Consider the following 21,705-nt stretch of genomic DNA (forward strand, 5'->3'; position numbering starts at 1 on the left):
TTCCCGTTGGATGTGCGGCCCCGCATCTCATATGCACTGCTATTTTGTGCTGATTTATCAGGAGGTGGAGGAAAGCTACAATGTTGAAACAGCACATCTCAGCCTAAGGAGGTCATCTGTCAGGCCAATTTCCTTTTCTGCACCAGAATCTCCCCTGGCTGTTACGTGCATTATTTATTCTTCAAATCACCAGCACAATCTATTTTTTGGTTCCTCTAATAGGAAACATTTCTGCTACTAAACAGACTGGCTGGACTGTGCACCGAAAAAAGCAAAATTGTTTCTTCCTTAAGTTATAATCCGTGGTCTCCACTGCCTGGGCAGGACAGGAAGCAGGACTAGAAGAGTGGGAGGAAAGAAGAAAAGGCAGGAAATAGCTGTTGCCCTTTGTGGTCTTGAGTCTTTGTGTGCAGAATCGGCCTCGTGTGTCTTCCCAGTTACTGCAGCTTCTTAATATTTCGCTTGTGTACGAGATTAACCTGTGCCGGAAGCAAAGTGCCTGGACACCAGAAACCATCTCGCTTGCCCTGTAATGCACACCTGCCAGTCTGATTTATTCTGGCCCACTGCTTGCACTGTTACAGCAAAACACGAGAGTTTAAACTCATCTCGACTCCCTGAGAAATGGAAACAAGAAAAGAGCCCTACCTATTGAGCTGGACATAATCTCAGCGCCCCTACCCCCAAATGCAATGCTGCTCAACGGACTGAAAGAGGAAAGTGAGCAGAAGCGAAGTTAGTACATCCCTCTCCCCAGGAGGCTCTTGGGTTTATGAGGCCTCCACCTGGTACGAGGCTCCACCACGCAGGAATGCAACGCTAGATTTCAGGCGGTCACAAGGGCCCCAAAAGCCGGAACACGCCCTGGCCGGTCCATGTGGCCCTCTGAGTGGAGCAATGGCCAGGAAGTCAATTCACTGGGCTCACAAGTATCAGAAGAGCAATGGGGTCACACTCAGGTAGAGGACCTGGCACCAGGATGCCCAAAGGCTCACCAAGTGAGAGGCTCGCTACTCCACACCTGTTCAGGTAAAGGAGGTATTATGAGGAAAAAGTGGGGTGATTAGAGCAGTCAGGCGGGTGGAGGCACACTCTTTAGAACCCGGTGTATGAAGTAGGTGTTATGACAGCTGTGAGGATTCTGCAGGGTTTTTAAAAAGGTGATACCGTGTGTGTTTAGGTCACAGAAAAACTCCCCTGGTGTGGCAGCCTCCTAGATCCTTCTCTACAGAAGCACCTGCTTTTGTGGCCAGACTGTAGCACAGATCGAAAGTGTTCAATAACAGTTTGCCCTTCCATTTCTCCCCGTTTGGGGAAGGAGGAAGAAGAGTGAAAGGAGAAAGTAAATAAAATAAACTTACTCAATACTTTCTGGGGTTCCGGTAAGTACACAGGGCCTCTCTGGAATCCCAGAACTCTCTATAAGAAGAATCAAGAAGACGAGGTGTGTTGGTGGGCATCAGGCAACCATGCACCTTGCCTCTGTGTAAGGCGGTCTCTGGGCTGGTGCCTACACCGGCCCCACAGAAGCCCAGGCTCCCAGAAAAAGACAGTTTGCTTCTGCTTGTGGACAGAATGTTAACTGGTAGCTGTACCCTAAGATTCTCAAAGTAGAAACGAGTCCCTAGGGGAATGTGGGAGAATGCAGCAGAAGTTTGTGAGCTGATCCTAATTCCCAGCTTCAACTTCACTTCTGACCCACTGTGTGCTAGTAAATGTGTGAGTCACTTAACCCGCTATTCCCCAGTTTCTCTATTTGCAGAGTAGTTTACTGGTGATTATTTGCAAACAGCTCTGAGGCACAATAGTAAGAAATGTCATGGGCTCGTATCCCACCGCTGCCACCAAAGGGGAAAAAAAAGAAATGTCATGGTATGCACATTGGACTACTGCCAGTTACTGTGTGATATCCTGATCAGTGACATCGATGTAGAACTGGTTCTGGGCCATTTGACAAGAAAGGGAAGTCTTACTTTCCGACACCACACATGACACGTTACTTTGTTCCTAAAAACACTGCCTCTTAACATTTTTACTCAAAAAAGAGAGAAATAGCTAACACCAGTTACTGCCTTCAAGACATTATCCTTTAAAATGACAAACATTTCTCTAGTCAAATGTCCTTTAAATGCCCTCCTTCACTATGGAAAGAGATGAAACTCAAATTAGATAAAACGATAAATAAAGCTCTTCTTCTCAATCTGCCTCTCTCCATAATGCAGTCAAGACGGACCCAGCTGGGAAAGGTCCTCAACTGTGTTCAACATGTGCTAATTCAGCCAGAGCCGCCAGTGCCTCTTTCCACAAAGGGCAGGGACGGCGTGAGCCAGGGGAGCCGGTGAGCAATCCCCAGGAGTGACCCCAAAGCCACAGGCCCCCTGCAGGCCCCACTGTGTCTGGCATAACATTCTGGTGCAGAAAACAGAGGTCCTAGAGTGGTGGGTGTTTGGGAGGGGCCACGCCAGGCCACAGAACTATGGAGGGTCTCCAACGAGGTCAGAGGGGCAGCCTCGCCTCCGAGCCTGCTTCTGCTCTGGTTCCCTCCTGGGAGTCCAGCTCCAGAAGTGCAAGGAAAGCAGCAATCACATATACTTACCCAGGTTCCTACACTTCTAGCAACAAGCAAAGTACTGAACCTGGAAAACTTTGCATAATACTCATTTCTACCAAACTGAGATCTATGATAAAAGCAGCCCTTACCTGAAGCAATCTGAATTTTGCAACCAGATTCTGTTTGAATCCGTGAAATCTGCTCACCTCCCCTGCCAATAACTGAAACAAATTGAACAGGGTCAGAATATGCCCCCCATCCATATTTAACCATGCATGGATGACTTACTTCAACCAACATTCACACATGGCTCACAGCTAGGCAAATCAGGCTGCTTCAGCAAGCCCACAGCAACCAAATGGGGAACACAGCAGACAGAGGGTGCCCGAGCTTGAGGAAGGAGAGTGGGGTGGTGGGAGAGTGCAGGGTGACCTCCGCCTGGACAGAGGCCTGCAGCGCTAGGGAACTGGAAAACAGTGTGCAAAAGCATTCTACTAAAGGTGATGCTTATGCTGAGAGGGGGAGGGAAATAAAAGGGACAGACAGGATTAGGGGGAAAGTGCGACATGTGGATACTTACTGAATCCAACCATTTTATCAGGCACTTTGAATTCTTCTGTTATTACTGCCCTAAAACAAAGAACATTTTGGAAAACTGTATAGAAGAATTCTGAAGCCACTTTAGGTTCCCCAAACTTCCCATGCTGACCATGCTGGAAGATAAGGCTTAAAGAAATCGTGCCAACTTGGCCAACAGGTCCATACCCATCTACGAGGGGCGCCATCTGATGAATCTCTTGGTCAATCCCTCTTTGAAAAGATCAAGCCTCGCCCTGGCCGGGCAGCTCAGTTGGTTAGAGTATCATCCCGAAATGCCAAGGTTGTGGGTTCGATCCCCAGTGCGGGTGCAGACAAGAACCAACCAATGAATGCATGAATAAGTGGGACAACAAATCCATGTTTCTCTCTCTCTCAAAAAAAAGAAAAGAAAAAAGATCCAAGCTTCCATCACCTTGTGCCAGCAGAAGAAACCTCTGGGCGTTCATTAAAACCATCCACTCCTCTCACACTGCCTTTTCTTCATACAGCGACAGTGTCCAGGCGTGGGGCTCAGCGCTGAAAGGTCATCAAGGCCAGGACCCTTCAAGGTCCTTTGGGAAGTGGGGGGAACTTAGACTTCTTGTTGGTGTCCTTTCCAGATGGAGAAATACCCAGCTTTTCCTCAGCACCCGTTTCCCTATCTTTGTGTTGCTTTCTGGCCTCCCTCTAATTTTTCTTTTAGGGTGAGACGCCCCAAATGGAGCCAGTATCCAGCGGAGGCCTAATCAGTGTTGACCAGGACAGAATAATGACCTGTTACTCTGCAAAGTACTCCTGTTAAATGCTATCCCCTCCATTATCTGCTTGCTTTTTTTTTTTTTTAAACAACTATTGCACTGGCTCTTTCAAACAAACCGTCAAATTTGCCATATAGAGTATTGTGGACAATATCCAATTTGCCCAACACCCCGGGAAGCAATTAAATCTAAACATTTATCTTAGGAGGAAGCTAAATGCAAGTAGTTTTTTTTTTAAAAAAAGATAAGCATTTTTAAACATCTCGCACACAGCTGGATTTTTACCCATCATGGAAAGAATTGAATAAAGTGCATGTTTTTAGGGAAAGTGCAGCACTTAGAAGAAATGCAATAGCATAAATAGCACTTGTCACTGTACCATCATGATGAGAGCAAACTGTCTTTTCCTCGTGGAGTTTACATCCTCAGGTTTATATATGCCCAGAGATTCTCTCTGCCTCTTGGGATCTTCAGTTCACCCCGAAATCAGGCAAGCCTGGGCTTCCTAACCAGTAACTCTGTGGATGCTGGTGCTAAACCTTTGCGGGCCTAACATCCTGCAAGGGTCCCTGTTCCAGGTGAAAGGCCGCAGTGTTCCTGTCTGCGTAGCTCACGTGTGTAGCACAAACTATCTATTCTCAAAAACAATACTGGGGAATTTACTAGAAGAGGTTCAACACTGTCACAAGACAAAATGCCACAAAGCCCAGCCCCCGGGAACAATCTTAGCAGCCTCTCACTGAGGAGGAAACATAGCAAGGTGAACTGCTCTGGGTCTCTAGCAAGACAAAGCTCTACTTTAAATGCAAGGCTGAAACCTGCCTAATGCACAAAGTATTATCATTTTGGAAAGTAAAATCCTGATTAATTAAGGTCTTATAGGAAAGTTACATTTGATACTAACAACTTTATTTAAATTACTTAATTCATTAAAAAACAAAGCAAACAAGGAAACAACAAAAAACCCAGGATAAATCTTCTGATTACCTGATGCCTGGTGATTTCTAGAAACTCCCTAAGAACTGTGTAGCATACAAGAGGACATAACTATCCTTGCTGGGGAGGTTAAGGATATGCTACAGTGACGGGTACAAAACACACAATTTCATCCATTACAAGAAGCTAAGGCACAGTTTCCAGCACACTTTATCCTTTTTAAAGGGTAACAATGTGACCACAATACCCTACCTTATAGACTGATCTTTTTGGAGCCCAGAGGTCTTTTCATTTTTCTAATCCTCAATGTTTAAGGGAAGGCTGTGAGAGGCAACTGAGGCAGGGATCAACTGGGTACTTATCCAAGGTTCTCCGGCAAGTCCCTATGACTATGGCAGGGTGCGGGGGGTGGGGGGGGCCACTAGGTTCCTGGCCTCCCAGGCTCCTGATTCCTTGAGGACCAAAAGCTGTACCTTCACTTGGAAAAGGACCTGTTTTCTGAAGTGAAGAGGTTAAGGGTTCATAAAACACCGAGAAAAACGTGAGAACAAGAGGGGAATGTCATTGTCTCATTTTAAATGAAATGCATGTGAGCAGAACGAACATCCAACATTCTAGAAGTCTTTTAAGTTTACATGCACTAACGGCTGATCTTTAATACGCTGTGTTAGTTTATCCTTTGAGCTTAAAAAGGGCTACAAAAACTTAAGTTTTAAAGATTAGCCCATGGTTTTCCACACTCTCAACCTCTGACTTTCTAACACTCTAGTACAGATGGTGGATCAATAAACAATTAGAAATGATCAATAAATAATAAAACATAACCCACTGCTTACCTTTGATGTACCAAGGCCCCTAACTGGTTACCTACTGTGGCAAAGAGAAAGAGAAAAGAAAAATCAAAGCATTAGCACGGATAAACTAACTTCATCCTTACACAAGTTCTTACCATTTCAAGGGGAAAAAAAGAAAGGCAGAAAGAAAGCAAATAGTAATTTAGGCTCAGTGGCTGAAATGAATGCGTTATATGATATGAAACAGGAGGGGACGTCTTGATCAGCACAGTCTCTAACCCAGAGTCCAGCTGAACGCAGGATAAGAAATTGATCTGTGTGTCCACATGCTGAGAAGCCTGGGAGAAAATCCTGCTTGCCTAAATCCCTCTCACTTCCTACCTCCCTCCTGCTCTGGATCCAAACTCAATGTAAAGATACCGAGGGTTCCTTCTTTCTCTTTTTAAAACAAATGAGAAGATCTGACCCGCCAGCTCAAGAGCTTTGTTAGGGACGGCCCCACGGCAGCTGCGTCACTAAGACGATGCACATATGCTCCTGCTGGCCATCGGGTGCCCCCATTCGCCCCACCCTCCCAGGAGCATAAACTCAAGGAGAGGATCTGGCTTCCTCCCTCCTCCGGCCTCTTCACTGAGCCACCCAGCAATCTGTGAGACGCTCAGAATGAACAGCTCCTGCCTTTCAAGCCCATTTCACGGGGACAACAGTGCCAAACGGCCTCTGATTGTGAAAACCGGCTCTGTAGTCACATCCCCACAGAACCACCTCAGCTCTGCTTTTTATTTCAGTTCCTCCTCTTTCAGTTGTCGCTGAGTGTCTCCGTCACTGCTTAGCAAAAACGATTCTGTGGGGTTTCTCTCCTGGCAAATGCAGCCCAGGAAACACCGTCAGCAGACAGTGTCACAGTATAAATCCTACACATATTACAAGAAACAGAATGAGCCTTATAATGTGCTAACGAGAGCATTCAAAAACATGACCAGGGAAAGTTCTAAGCAGGACAGATAGGAGATAAGTGCGAAGGATCAATGACATGAACCTCAGAACAAAGAGTGACATGGTTTAGCATCTGAAATACAGGACTCCAATTGCTCTTTCTTTTTCTAAAACTTGACCGTCTTTCTCTGACTGGACAGGAACTGGCCGTAAAAAGAAGCCAGATGCTGCTATTTTAAAAGGAGAAGGAACACCTAGAGCAACAATGCCAGCAAAAAGTAAATGAAGCTACTGAGTCAATACCATATTTCTTCTGGATCAATAGCAAGATAATGGTCTGCAGCCAAAATATTGACATTATATACTATTAACCTGCTTATCTCAGGGATAAGAGTTGTTTTTCATCAACTCTTAAATTTTTCTTTTTGCATTCCAGTTTGCATATGATAAACACTCTGGCTTGGGGACTCTCACTCCACATGAAAACTGGACAATTAGCAGCTTAGGGAAAAAATCCTCACCACACACTCAGCCCCTGAATGTGTGAGAGAGGAAGGTCCATCACCTAAGGCAGTGGGAATGACAGAAAAAGCCCAGACAGAGTGCCCTCCAGCTGGGTTAGCTGTCCCGTTGAAGGTCAAGCTCAGCTTCCCTGCTACTGCCAGAATCCTTCTCTTAGGGGCACAGAATCCACTGAAGACTGAGGAACTAAAATGGCTGGAAATGATGAGAACACAGAGGAGAGGTGCCTGTTCCCTAAACAGAGCACCTCGGCCAGATCGTGCCTCCTGGCCTGCGTGCTGTGCAGTGAAGACTTGTCAAAAGGCTGACGACCTTCAGCTATCTCAGACAGAAACACAGAAGCAGAGTAAAGGGCAAGGCTACCGTAAGGAACTCCATGAGATCGGGGAGCATTTGAAGGCTCCTGGTCCGAAAGGCATTTGAAATTTTGTACTTATCACAGAAAAGGAAATTTCTTTTTGGTGACAAAAGTGTGTGTCACAGGTACCACGCACGGTGTCATTTCTGATGCCCAACTGCTCTGCTGACAAGTGAAGGTGCTTACAAACCAAAAACATGAGTGCACACACCATCAGCACACAAACGGATGGACTGCTGAGAGCCACACCACCCAGGAAGGAAATCAATTCAAATCCAGACCCAACTCAGTTAGTGGACTCTTAAGAATAAATGCTCTCCATCCTCCATGCCCATGCCGTAGCCAAGGCTGAAACGCTTGATTTAAAGTTGTACTCCCTTCAAAAACATTCCCATTTGGTGCCTAAAAATGAAAAGCAGCAGTTAGGCAAGGGGCACTGGGCACTCACTCAGCATACACTGATAACGTCCAACTCCACGAAAGGGGGGTAAGGGACTGGGGGGGGGGGTTCTGCTCAGTCTTCATGATGAAGGGGGTCAAATGAGGGAGGCATATGGGAACACCTATAAAGCTCAATTTAATGGTAACTACCATCATTTTACTGCAAAAAAGAAAACTGCTGAAATATCAGCCCTATTTCCCCTAATGGCGCATGCTGGCTGACAACAGTTCCTCTTGCCTCGAAAATTCACCTGCACTCAATTCTAGCACACATGCGTAAACACACACACAGGTGTAGTTCTCATTTATCTTGCACACTACATAATGGGAAGCCCCCTGGGCTATGGAAAAATGAGCTCCCCATAAAAAATATTCACACTACAATATGAGAAATTCTTTCTGAAGAGTAATACTCTGCCAATTTCAATAATGATTTTTTTGGGGGAAAAAGGGCAGCTGGACACATGTTTACCCATCAGTGAGGAGAAAGTCTTCTTCCCCCAAAAGAAACGCTAACAAGTGTTGCTGGGGAACACACTCAATTTTATAACAGGTATCAAATGTAATACCCCGCCCCCTCAAAAAAGCCCAAGGAACAAAAGCACCCTCACTCCTCTGCCAGCGCAGACAGCACGCTGGCCTCGCGCACAGCAGGGACCAGAGGCAGGTGAGTGGCGGTCAGCAGAGAAATGTCAGCTGTTTTTGCAGAACTGACAAAAATAATAAACAAGCCAGACCTTCCTCTTCAGGTTTTGAAAACAATCCTCCCGTGCTTGGCTTGGATTCCAGACTCCTCTGACTCTGAAGCTCGCTGCAGCCATTTCTGCAGTTTTCCAAGCGATTTTAAAAAGCTTTTCTCCCGAGGACAATACAAAGGCTTCCTGTGTTCTAAGCAGCAACTCTCGCCCCAGGGCCGCAAAACACTGACATGCTGAGTTCAGCTGCAAGTCCCTAGACAAGTAATCTGTTACTAATTCTGCAAATTATTATTTTTAAAAGTGAGAATAAATTCAAGTTGCTCTCAATAAGGCCCCTCGCTTGCAGTCTCATATGCTCCCGCGAGTGGCAAAGAGCACCAGCTCTGCTTCCCAAGGCGCCTTCCTAGGTGCTGCAGCGGCGTGCACCCCCTTAGTCCTGCCGAGCCCTGAGAGGCGGCGCTGTTATTACCAGTCCCACTGCGCCCACCAGGAAGGTGCGCACACACCCAAGCCCTCAGAACAGTGCACGCGAGTGCCTGTGCCCACGTGCACTCTGTTCCTAGCGCGCCTTCCAGCGGCTGGAGCTGGGCCCCGTGCCAGGTGCCGGGATAAAATGGTGAGCAAGATCATCTCTGCCCTCAAGAAGCTTCAGAGTCCAGGCGGGAGAGCAGAAAGCTCCATGATGAGCAGAAACCTGACCTGGCCCTCCAGGGATGTGGAGGTGTTAGGAACCCCGGTTCAAGTGCCCACTGAAGGCCTGACCCAAGGGTCTCTGTAGTCAAATTAAGAGGAAAAGTACGTCTACACCACTGATTTGCAGCACCATGCCTATTTTCATTTAATCCAGTGGTTATGACATTCATTTCGAGGGTCATGACCAACAGTTATACATGTTTTAACATATGTTGGCTAACTAGTTCTGGTGGAAATATGAACATTTGTCACATGGTAAGTAATATTTAAAAAGTTTGATAATAACTTGTTATAATCCTGATGATAACCTCATTAAGTAGGTATTATCTCAATGTGAGGTAAGAAAACAAAGGCTCAGAGAGGTTAAACAATATGCCCAAAGTCACACAGTTATCAGGCAGAGCTAGGATTCAAGCCCTGACCCACCAGACTTTGGAGTCCACATTTTCAAGCAGACACTATCATGGCCTTTGAGACAGAGACCCCAGGTTTGAAGTCTTTCTGGTTCTATCAGGTATCAGCTTGGTCAGATCATTTCTCAACATCAGCTTCCTTAGCTATACAATAAGGAATTTAAGCACCAACGTTCCTTCCAGCAGCGAAGGAACCGAACAGATTAACCGATCTATACAGGGGCCCCCAGCACTCCATCTCTAAACCTGGCAATCACTCATCTCTTCTTCATTCCAAAGGGTTATATAAATGAGCTCATACAGTATGAACCATTGGGTTGGCTTTTTCACTTGGCACAACTCCCTGGAGATGCGGCCAAGCTCTATGTGTATCACCAGTTTGTTCCTTTTTACTGCCGAGTAGCAGTGGGTGGACCAGTTTGTTAACCATCACCTGCTGAAGGACATCTGGGCTGTTTTCAGTGTGGGGCTATTATGAAGATTTGTGGATAGGTTTTGTGTAAATATAAGTTTTCTCTTCTCAGGAATAAATGCCCAGGAGTAGAACTGTGGACCAAAACTGTAAATGCGTGTTTCGTTTTATAAATTTTCTAGAGAGGCTGATGTGGTTTTAAAAGCTCCTCAGGTGCTGATATGAGCATAACCAATGGACACAGACAGTAGGGGGGAGGGCACGTGCTGGGGGATGGGAGCGGCTGGGGAGAGATCAATGGGGGGAAAAGGAGACTCATGTAATACTTTAAACAATAAAAATTTTAAGTTAAAAAAAAAAGGAGTTTTACCAGATGTACAAACACACAAACAAGCTCTTCAGGTGGTTCTCACACTCAGCCAGGGTAGAAAGCCACTCTGGGTCACATACTTTCTAAAAGGATTTTGAAAAAACTATAAATCTCCTTTTAATTTGATATCTAATATTTCCCCCTAGATTAATAATTGCAAACAGGTCTAGATCATTCGTTTTTGTGGAAAATGTCTACTATTTGACCTAGTTGGCTAAGCCAATTGTCAGACCAACCAGTAAGATCATACTTTACCAAGAAAAACCCCCTCACTTCACTTCCCATTACACATATGTGTTAACATACATCCACATGATGACTACTTACTTCTGAATTATAATCCTAAAATGAATGGATGGATGAAAGGGGAGGTGACTGCATGAGCCTTTGCCATGAGTTACATGGATAAAATCAAAATCCAATCCTGTCATTACTTTTCTTTTTTCTTTAAAAAAAAAATGATTTCAGAGAAGGGACAGGGAGAGAGAGAAATAGAAACATCAATGATGAGAATCACTGATCAGCTGCCTTCTACTGGGGATCGAGCCTGCAACCTAGGCATGTGACCTTGACCGGAATCAAACCCGGGACCCTTCAGCCCGAAGGCTGATGCTCTCTATCCACTGAGCCATATCAACTAGGGCCTATATTTCTTTCTTTCTTTTTTTTTAAAAATATATTTTATTGATTTTTTACAGAGAGGAAGGGAGAGGGATAGAGAGTTAGAAACATCGGATCAGAGAGAAACATCAATCAGCTGCCTCCTGTACATCCCCCTACTGGGGATGTGCCCACAACCCAGGTACATGCCCTTGACTGGAATCGAACCTGGGACCCTTCAGTCCACAGGCCGACACTCTATCCACTGAGCCAAACTGGTTAGGGCGGGCCTGCATTTCTTAACAAGACTCTCATGCTTTGTTACCTTGGGATTCCCCACCCTTTGAGGTGTTTGAGGAGTTTATACCCCAGGTGAAAAGGGCACGTCTCCAGCACAGACACAAGTCTCAGAGAGCTCCACTTTAGGGAAGAGTGTGCACAGAAGGAAGAGCTGGAAAAGGGTTGCTATAAACTCCCAGGCCCACCGAACCCCTGGTGGGTCTTCATTCACTCAGCTGAAAGACTGCTGCTTGAGAGCTAGGGCTCTGGTTTACTTTATCTACTTCATAAAAGGCCAATCTGCCCCTCCCCCTACACCTCCCCACCTCCCAGGAACTGAGTTTCCGTCCTGGCTCTTTCTCCCTGCAGCATCCATCATTACCCTCCACTGAGGGAAAATGCCAACATCTCTGAGATTCATTTTTCTCTCTTTTCCAAAGCAGAGACTCTGGTACTTGCGGGCTCCTGCCTGAGTGGTGTGGGCTACAGGCAGTCTGGGTGCCCCTTGCCCACTGGCAAGAACTTTGGCTCTCACTGCTGCCCTCCTACAAAGTCTGGAATTTTAGAAATTGTTCTTCCTCACTCTCTGTCTTTGCCCTATGCCACAAGTGCTGGAAAAAAAATAAAAAAACACCACTCGGAAAGGGCCACAGAAACCTTCTATTCCAGGTGGGTGGAGGCCAGGCTAGTGGGCGCCTCGAGTAGGAATTCCGGGTCCCAGCCACAAGATGAGGACCCTGCGGCCGTGAGAGGTGAAATGGTCACCTAAGGCCCACAGCTAATTAAGTAGCAGAGCTAGGATTAGAACTCAGCTGTCCCACCTCCCAGATTTCTGATCAGGATTAAAGTAAGTCTGCAGGAGCAAGCCCCCAGCGACTTCTTAAGGCACATCACTGGATGCCAGTGGTGGTAAAAGGAAATTCTGGACTAGATTATCCAGGGGTCCTGGCTTGCCTGGGTGGCTACATGAATGTAGCCTTGGAGTACATGAAGACTTTGAAAACGGATAACTGAGGAATGAGTATGGAGATGCATTTATCCGAGGAAACAACGTGTTGTAACACAGAAGAGGAGAAAGTGACAGCATCAAGAGTACAGTACTTCTGCCCTAACTCAGCGGTTCTCAACCTGTGGGTCACGACCCCTTTGGCGGTCGAATGACCCTTTCACAGGGGTCACCTAAGACCATCCTGCGTATCAGATATTTACATTACGATTCAAAACAGTAGTAACATTACAGTTATGAAGTAGCAACGAAAATAATTTTATGGTTGGGGGTCACCACAACATGAGGAGCTGTATTTAAAGGGCCAGAAGGTTGAGAACCACTGCCCTAACTGGTTTGGCTCAGTAGATAGAGTGTTGGCCTGCAGACTGAAGGGTCCCAGGTTCGATTCCAGTCAAAGGCATGTACCTTGGTTACAGGCACATCCCTCGTAGGGGGTGTGTAGGAGGCAGCTGATCAATGTTTCTAATTCTCTATCCCTCTCCCTTCCTCTCTGTAAAAACTCAATAAAATATATTTAAAAAAAAACACACACAACAGAGTACAGTACTCTTCATCCGTGGATATATTTTTTATGAGACCTTTTGGTTTTTTAAATGTAATTTGTCATTTCATAACAGTTGGTGATTTCTCACTGACATGTAAGATAAATATATGAAACTGTGGACTTAATTGTAAAGAATCTTTCATTTGCCCTGCTGGTGTGGATCAGTAGTTGAGCATCAACCTATGAACCAAGAGGTCACAGTTTGATTCCCGGTCAGGGCACATGCCCAGGTTGCGGGCTCCATCCCCAGTAGGGGGTGTGCATGAGGCAACTGATCAATGATTCTCCATCATTGATGTTTCTCTCTCTCTTCTTCTCTGAAATAAATAAAAAATACACTTTTTAAAAAAAATTTTTTTTCATCTAAATGTTTCAGTCATTTTCTTTTTACCTCTATGTCAATGTGTAGAATTTTTTTTTAAAGTATTCTTTTTTATTGATTTCAGAGAGGGAGAGGGAAAGATAGAAACATCAATGAGAGAGAATCATTGATCGGCTGCCTCCTGCATGCTCCCCACTGGGGATCGAGCCCGCAACCTGGGCATGTGCCCTTGATGGGAATCGAACCTGGGACCCTTCAGTCCACAGGCTGACACTCTATCCACTGAGCCAGACAGGCTAGGGCCGTGGTCGGCAAACCGCAGCTCACGAGCCACATGCGGCTCTTTGGCCCCTTGAGTGTGGCTCTTCCACAAAATACCATGTGCGGGCGTGGACGTACAGTGCAACTGAAACTTCGTGGCCCATGCGCAGATGTCGGTATTTTGTGGAAGAGCCGGTATTTTGTGGAAGAGCCACACTCAAGGGGCCAAAGAGCCACATGTGGCTCGCGAGCCGCAGTTTGCCGAGCCACCGTTTGCCTACCATTGGGCTAGGGCAAAATGAATTTTTTTAAAAAGAAAAAAAAATTCTATTCCAATTTTCCTGTAAATACTTCATTTAATAGTACACCCAAAAATTCTTCTTCCGTCACCCACAGAAACATCATGGAGATAGGAGCAGAAGGTGTGGGACTACTAAAAAGGTACTTGCACCCATCTCAGAGAGAAGCCTTTGGCAGAAAAGGCAGGCACGTTTCAAAGTTGCTTGTGCACGCTCCCCGCGCCCAGCAATGGCAGAAACAGTGCTGCACTCACCGAAGTTCTGGTTGTGGTGTCGCATTTTACAGAGAGGGCAGGGACAGTGAGGTCTGTTTGATTCAAGTAAAATGCTCAAGAGGCCATAATTACCTCAGACTCTCCCGGGGTGGAAACCTGGAGAAGACGCTCCCACTGCCCCTAGAAAGACGGAGGGGACGATGAGAAGAGCGGCTTTGCCATCTGCCAGCCAGCTCTGGGCTCAACATTAGAAACCGCTCGTTTTCTCGGCAAGGCAGTTAGACAGCGGGACCTGAGACAGGGAGACTTGTTTAAGGAAATCAGGGTGGGGGGAACCCTCTGCACACCTCTCTGACTGCAGATTAAGAAAGAGTTAGAGTTAATCATTTGACAAGGCTGGTTTGAGATCAGAGGTTGGCAAACTGAGCCTGAGGGCCAGCTGCCTATTTCTGTAAACAAGAAGGCCCTGGAGCTCAGCCACCGCATTTGTTTACGTGTGCCCACGGCTGCTTCCAAGCTCATGGCAGGGCTGAGCAGGTGGGGCAGAGACCAGGTCCTGATTTAGATTAAACTGAAATTCACAGTTTTAAAACACTTCGCTGTTCTCTTGCATGTGGAGCTTACTTTTCAGAAAATTTTCTAAATGCAAATCACAGGAGACAAAGGAGAATTAAGCATTGAGCATCTATTCCCTCCCGCTGTAAGGCAAGCTAAAAATAGAGAACGCCTCTATGGTGAGTGAGGGCATGTAGGATCTGGCCGGAGAGGGACACCTGGGATCTGCAGAATAAAGCAGGAGAGAACAGGTACCCTAAGGGACAAACTTAGAAGTTCAGAGCAGAAGGAGAGGACTGGTGAGGGGACTGTAGGAAAAAGGGAGGAAGAGAGGGAAAGGAGAACAGGAGACAAGAGAAGATAAAGGGGCTGGGTGGCCCCTGAGCCAGGCACTGAAGCAAGTCAGAAGATGAGGATGAGGACAGGCTGCTAGGAGGAAGTCTTACCTGCCAATTTTGAGACCTATGGGCTGAGTAGGAAATCAGCCAGGTAAGAGCTGGGACGGAGGACATGTTTCTGGGAGAGCAAAGTGAACAGATGATTAGGCTGTGAATGGGGGAGAGACAGAAGGGCAGGGAGGTGACGGCCAGGTTAGGCTGGACCTCCCTGGTACTGGAACCTGCCCCAGGCCTCACAGGAGAGGCAGCAACTGGTCAGACTGGCTCCAGTAGTGGCAAGAAGAAAGTATTGGATGGAAAGGGTGCCATCCACACCCGACACCAGCAGGGAGATTCCCGAATTGGAGATTCTACACCTCAAAGACTGTTAGAGAGCGTGGGTGCCAAGACTGAAGATGCTACCAATTAAAGTTATGTGACCCCAAGCTGGAGGGCAGGGCGCCAAGAAAGGCTCTGAAGGCTGAGCTCTAACTCTTCCTGCTGGGTTCCAGGCGGCTGCTGACGGGCAGTCTCACGGGCGGCTCAAACTGCAGGAACACCACTCACGCCAATCCCATCTGCACCAGGAATAAACCTGTCCCCTGGCTTTCTTGCCTAGCACTTGTTCTAATCCTCCTATTCATACACCTGTCTGTATACCTCAGTGTCCTGAATAAACGCTGGGTTAAGGTTCTTTGTGGTCAACTTCAAAGCTGAAATACTTTCAAGCAGACCTAAGTAACACCTCCAAAAACGTCTAGCGGACTGAACTTTAACCTCCTGAAGGTTAAAGAACTCCAACTCACAGGAAAGCTAGAAAGTTCACATTGCTGAAAGTGTTCTGGTGAACTTCTGTCAAAAAAAAAAAACCCCTAGGCCAAACCAAACAAAACACTGCAAGCCTTTGGAAATCTTTATTGCAAAGAAAAAGCGATGGAATTCCTGTTTGTTGTCTCTGCTTTTCTAACCTTTCATCTCACAAACAGCAAGACTGTGCCCCCTAGAAAGCTGTGGGGCAAACACAAACACTTTCCTTGACAGGATCTGTTTATTCACATAATTATTCAGGAGAACAGAACTGGCCCAGTGACCTATCCCCATCAGAAGACAGCTGACAACAGAGGCTGAGGCAGGCCCCACTGCCCAGGGTTCTCACTAAGATCAACAGCAAATCTCAAACTCTATATGTGGGGACCAACGTGGAGGAAAACAATTCCCGTGATTCTGTTATTGAAACGGTGCTCACAAGAAGAGGATTGACTTCATCAAACTGTAATGCAGAATGCAAAAAGCCGGAGGGACATTTCTTGTTCTCCGAATACATCTGTTGTGTAAGACACAGGCATCCAGAGATGCCAGAGGCCGGACATAGTGCCAAAAGGTTCTCTCTCGGTTCTTTCCTACTATAAAGATTGCTTACTATTTAGAAGAAGGAAAGAGAGAACTTGTGTTCATTTCCTGATTACAAGGATTTAGTCCCCAAAAGGCAGACATGCAGAAAATCATGGTTCTCAAAAGGGAGGGGAGGGAGCTGGGTGGAGGAGGGCAAAGGGGACAAAATGAAGGTCCTCTGTAAAAGGGTCAACAACCACAAAAGGTGAAAATAAACAATATGATAATGAACTGAACTTTCAAGGGAGACCCTGCACTCACTGGTGACTTACTAACTACAGCTGCTTGCTTCCTAGGTCTCTTTATCATTAAGTTCAGAACCTTTTGCTAATTTCTTTCAAATGGGTATCAAAGGATAAGTGGGAGAAAAATGTCTGCGAAATGCCAATGGCTACATCTGCAAACATTTGGGTGTTCCCATGCAAAGAACACAGTGAATACTCGTCACTGGGTGCAGTTCCCACTGCAACTCGACTCCACACAGTGGGTGAAAACAAGGCCGAGAGTTGTGAAATGTATTGATCTTAGTTTCTGGAAATGGTGAGCCAGGGAGGCTCTGTCCATTAACAAGGTACGTGTTCAGTGCCAGACAACTTAGTTCTACTTTCCTATTGATGTCTCATAGGAGAAACAGAAGCATAATTGCCCTAAAAAGGTAAAAAGCTTTTTGCTAAGGCAAAATGCAGATAATGCCATTAGTCATATTTGGTCTAAGAAATCACTAACACCAGTCAAATAAAAGAAGATCATGGAGTACTATTTGGACGCAGCAGTTTAAATGGTCACCGTAGTTCCAATGGCCTGGAGTAGACTTTTTATGTGTGTGTGACCATAAACATAAACCGTTGTTTTTAACAGAGAAGAACTTTTACACCCAAATGTTATCCCCTTAAAATCTTCACAATTAGTGTGAATCTATACAATTATTGCAAAAAGGTTCCCACATCCTATATAATAAAAGCCCAGTGACCATAACGGCACAAGAACCAGAATGATTGCTCGACCAGTCGCTATGAGGTGCATTGACCACCTCTCGGTCCCTCCCCACCCGGCCCGCAGGCTCTGATCACAGGATGGCGAATGGGGAACCAGGGTGGGTGGCAGCGGGGCGGGACTGGGGACTGGCGACTGGCGAGCGGGCGGAAGATGGCCCTGATCACAGGCTAGGCCTAGGGACCCCACCTGTGCACAATTTCGTGCGCTGGGCCTCTAGTCTAAAAAATAATGGTGATCTCCTCTTTTAGAATCCCAAGGAGACCAGAGAAAAATCAATCACTCAATCAAGCCAAATTACATTTTTCCTATGTATATAAAAACATGCATTTTTTTAGAAAAAGGGATTACATAATACATACTGTTGCACACCTTGATTTTTTTCACTTAATGTATCATAGAAATATGTACATGCATACATGGTTGGATGCATATGCAGACTGACAGGGCAGAAGGAGAAGACACTGGCCCACCACTATGTGAACATTCACGTACCATCTAGTATATTTCACAATCCCTGTTATAGGCCTACTTTATGGAAGACCAAATGAGACAAAGGAAGGCCAAGTTCTCTACAGAAGCACATTTGGTATATTCTCTGCCAGGGTCCTGGTGATAGGCACTGCTAATTGGTTTTAAATTTTGGGGGATGGAGTGGAGTTGAATATATAAACCAACCAGCAAAATAACAAATGAATGAATGAAAGAAAAATAAATGTTTCTAGAAAGAACTTGTCATAAATGGGAATGATGAAAAACCAGCAGATAGAACAGAGAAAGGTTATCTCCCTTCCCCCCTTTCCTTTCTTTAAGGTCAAGATACAGCCACGGCTTCCTCAAAGCTATGCATCAAAACTTAGCTTTATTTTGGAGGAAAGTGGAAACTTCAATTCTTACATGTGTACTGGAAGAACGGAAGGCTGAATCCAGCAAAACTATCAAATCTGTCAAATTACTTCCAAGCTGATGCTCAAAGGCCAAGTCTTTCCCTGAGAGCAGCTAAGAAGATTCCTGTATTATCAAGGCAAATAAGAACTCAAATGCCGGAGAATTGCTGAGAAAAATCACCCTAAATACGTCCCCTCAGCCATTCCGCTGCAGAGTGGTGCTGGAGAGAGCTGTTAAGGAAATGGCTGGCACAAACTGCACTGACAGGTTCACTACCACCTGAAAAGCAAAGATACCGACAACAACTTACCTCCATCATCCAGGGGCCGTTTTTGTACTCCATATCCATACACGGAGGGGTCCACTAGAGGTGTGGAATTATTCAAGTGAGGAATCGAATCAATTTTAGCAGCAATCTACAGAAGAAGCAGATTTAAATATTCAGGAACAAATCATGGCTCTATTCGAGGGAGAAAGACGAGTCCTCTTTAGAGGGCTGTTTTTTCACTGTCTCCCCCTGCCCCCGCCCCAACCGACATTAATGTAAGGCAATGTCATGGTAGTATAAACACTTTTCACTGTTAGCTGAGTTTTCTTTTGGTCTTAATAATAATGTGTCTTTAGAAATAAAATAGTACCAAAAATGTGTCTTTTACAAGCAATTAGTATTTCTAAGCCATCACTTAAAATAGAGGCATACTGCATTTGAAGGAAAAAAGCAGGCCAAAAATAAGAAAAACTTTGCTCAAAAGGTTTTATCACAGGATTCCTTTAAGAAACGAATTCCCCAACAATATTTAAAAGGCCATGTTTGCTCAACTGACAACGCTTTAGAAATATATCCATCCTATTAACTGTAACATCTATAAAAGTGATGATGCAATCTACAGATATAAGGCAATAAGCTGCTCTTCGTTGGAAGTGTCCGGACAGCAGGGGGATGATTGTCCAGGCTATGATAAGATTCCTGCACTTGAGAAAGTAAGATAATCTCTGAGATCTGTTTCAACTTTTAACATTTTATTTATCATCAGTTAAAGAACAGAACATAGCTATTAAAACATTTCCCCCCAAAACAAATGCTACATAGACTCCTTACTTATTTACTTTGTTCTCATGAGGAAATTATTGTGATCTTCACAATAAATCAACTCTTTGATTTAATCAAAGGAATGCCTATAGCAGTTGCTCGTGATGTTACTCCCTGAATTAAGCCTAGCACACCTGTCTCAGAGAGCAAAGTCTTTAGTGGAAATTCTGAACTTGTCCCAATGTGCCCAGAAGTGTGAGACCTTCCAGGACCAACATAAAGATAAATTACCTTAAACAAACAACTAAAGACAATCGCAAAAACCCCAGGCAAGACTTAAATGCCCTGGAGTTAGGGCCTGTCCCTTCCCTGGTTCTGTGATATTGGGCAAGTCCGTTTCTTCTCTGCTTAAGATCCTCTGGGTATAATACCACCTGCTTCATAGTTTTCGAAAAGATAACAACATACTCTGAACACAAAAGGGCTTTGTACACTGAAAAGCACTTCACAAATACCAGGGCTGTAAAACAAGGCAAATCACCCAACAAATGGTGATTGCCTACTATGTGCTAGGCTGTTCCAGGCACCAACATTCCTGTGGCGAACAAGAATAACCAAGCCCCTGTTCCCTGGAGTCAGCAGTCGGTGGGGAGTCACAGGTACATAATAAACTGAGCATTTCAGGTGGCAATGAGCATGATGCCAATAAGAGACAATGACATATAGAGTGCTTGGGAGAGCTACTTTATATAGGGCGATCAGGGCAGGACACTAGGAGGTGACGTGTAACCTGAGACCTAAATGAGGAGTAGCAGCTGGCTACACAAAAATCTGAGGAAGAGCTGTCCAGGAAGAAGAAACAGCTTATACAAAGGCCTGAGGCAGGAGCAAGTTCGGTAGGTATGAGCCTAAAAGAAGTGAATGTCACTGGAGTAGAAGGAATTAGATGTGTTCTAAGAAGTGGGCAAGAGCCAGCTCACACAGGGCTTTACTGATCCTGGGAAGGGGCTTGGATTTTATAGGAAGGGTGATCAGAAGCAACTACAAGGCTTTCTAAGGGAAGTAATGTGCTAATTTGTTTTTAAAAGATCCTCTTGGCCAAGACAAATAGATTCTAAGTGGACAAGAACAGGAACACCATTAGGTGTGCTAATAGGAGATATTCTAAACCAGGGCAAACTATGGTTGGTGAGCCACCTGCTTTTGTAAGGAAAGCTTTATTAGAACAGAGCTACACCCATTTGTTATCGGTAAGGAGTTGCAGAGACCATATAGTGTGCAAAGCCATACTATCTGGACCTTTAAAGAAAAAGTTTGACAATCTCAAATACTAAAGATAGACAGCCGATAGAAACTCCACCTCCTATATCCAAGCAAGCCTCTACGGGCAAGTGGCCATTTGCCCTTAAACAAAAGGCCATATACATCCTGCCTAACAGCATTCTATCATCTACTTGCCAGCTTGCTCCCTTATTTGTTTTGGATAAGCTTGCAGAGGTTGGCTACTTAAGATGCAAAAGTTACCTGTAAGGACTCAGCTGGTAAAGCAGGTGGGTTAAAAGGTGAGAAGACGCAAGAGCTTATGTCCACAGAGACCCCCTCGTCTGCCACAATAAACTGGCTAATGTAAGGGTTTTCAAAATTGGCCTAGTTGCCCTAGCTGGTTTGGCTCAGTGGGTAGAGCGTTGGTCTGCAGACTGAAGGGTCCCAGGTTCAATTCCTGCCAAGGGCACGTGCTTGGGTTGCAGGCTCAATCCCCAGTAGGGGGCGTGCAGGAGGCAGCCAATCAATGATTCTGTCATCATTGATGTTTCTATCTCTCCCTCTCCCTTCCTCTCTGAAATCAATAAAAATATGTAAGAAGAAAAAAAAAGACTGCTCTAGTTGTTTTTTAAAAGACCGACCAAAACATTCTCAGAAGACATGATTACCCCAAAACACAAAAGAAAAGGGTATGACTATCAGTGGAGTTCCTCAACAGTGTGCATGTGACCTCACTCTCAAAGACGGGGCCTCAAAATGTGCACTCTACCCGTCAGGCACTCTCCCTGCTCCCTTCTGCTGAAACCTCATCTTCCAAATCTTTTTCCTTCCTGCCAAACTAGCTAAATGCTATTCCTGAGTCCTCGGCCTTCCTTATTTTCCTCCCACAGCCAATATGGTAAACGTGCTACAATAGTTTCCTGTTCCTAATATTGATTATATCAGTAAGTGTCTTTCCAAATTTGTGACTGGGACTTTCAAATGTTTTTTTTAATCCACTATTTTATTTTATTTTTTAATTTTTTTAGAGAGAGAGGGAGAAGGAGGGACGGAGGGACAGAGAGAGGGAGGGAAGGAGGGAGAGACAGACATTGATTTGTTGTTCCACTTATTTGTGCATTCACTGGTTGATTTTGCATGTGCCCTGACCAGGGATTGAACCTGCAACCTTGGCCTGTTGGTGCAACGCTCTAACCTACTGAACTATCTGGCCAGGC

The 21,705-nt window shown here is 45.3% G+C and overlaps 1 protein-coding gene across 7 annotated transcripts in view; it reads right to left on the bottom strand.

Annotated features, from left to right (window-relative positions):
• Positions 1-21,705, bottom strand: part of FUBP3 (far upstream element binding protein 3) — a 53,806-nt gene that overhangs the window by 22,345 nt on the left and 9,756 nt on the right. For 3 of the 7 annotated variants that reach the window (XM_036329344.1, XM_036329339.1, XM_036329337.1), the window contains exons 2-6: positions 18,506-18,611; positions 5,661-5,694; positions 3,132-3,181; positions 2,701-2,772; positions 1,362-1,419 (exon numbers count right to left, since the gene is read on the bottom strand). In XM_036329344.1, the coding sequence (XP_036185237.1) occupies positions 1,362-1,419; positions 2,701-2,772; positions 3,132-3,181; positions 5,661-5,694; positions 18,506-18,611 (320 nt within the window). Of the gene's footprint in view, positions 1-1,361; positions 1,420-2,700; positions 2,773-3,131; positions 3,182-3,316; positions 3,703-5,660; positions 5,695-14,122; positions 14,171-18,505; positions 18,612-21,705 lie in introns of those variants that run through there. The other 4 variants (XM_036329342.1, XM_036329338.1, XM_036329343.1 and 1 more) reach the window with 4 other exon arrangements.

This window comes from Myotis myotis, unplaced genomic scaffold, assembly GCF_014108235.1.
Source record: "Myotis myotis isolate mMyoMyo1 unplaced genomic scaffold, mMyoMyo1.p scaffold_m19_p_12, whole genome shotgun sequence".
NCBI lineage: Eukaryota > Metazoa > Chordata > Mammalia > Chiroptera > Vespertilionidae > Myotis > Myotis myotis.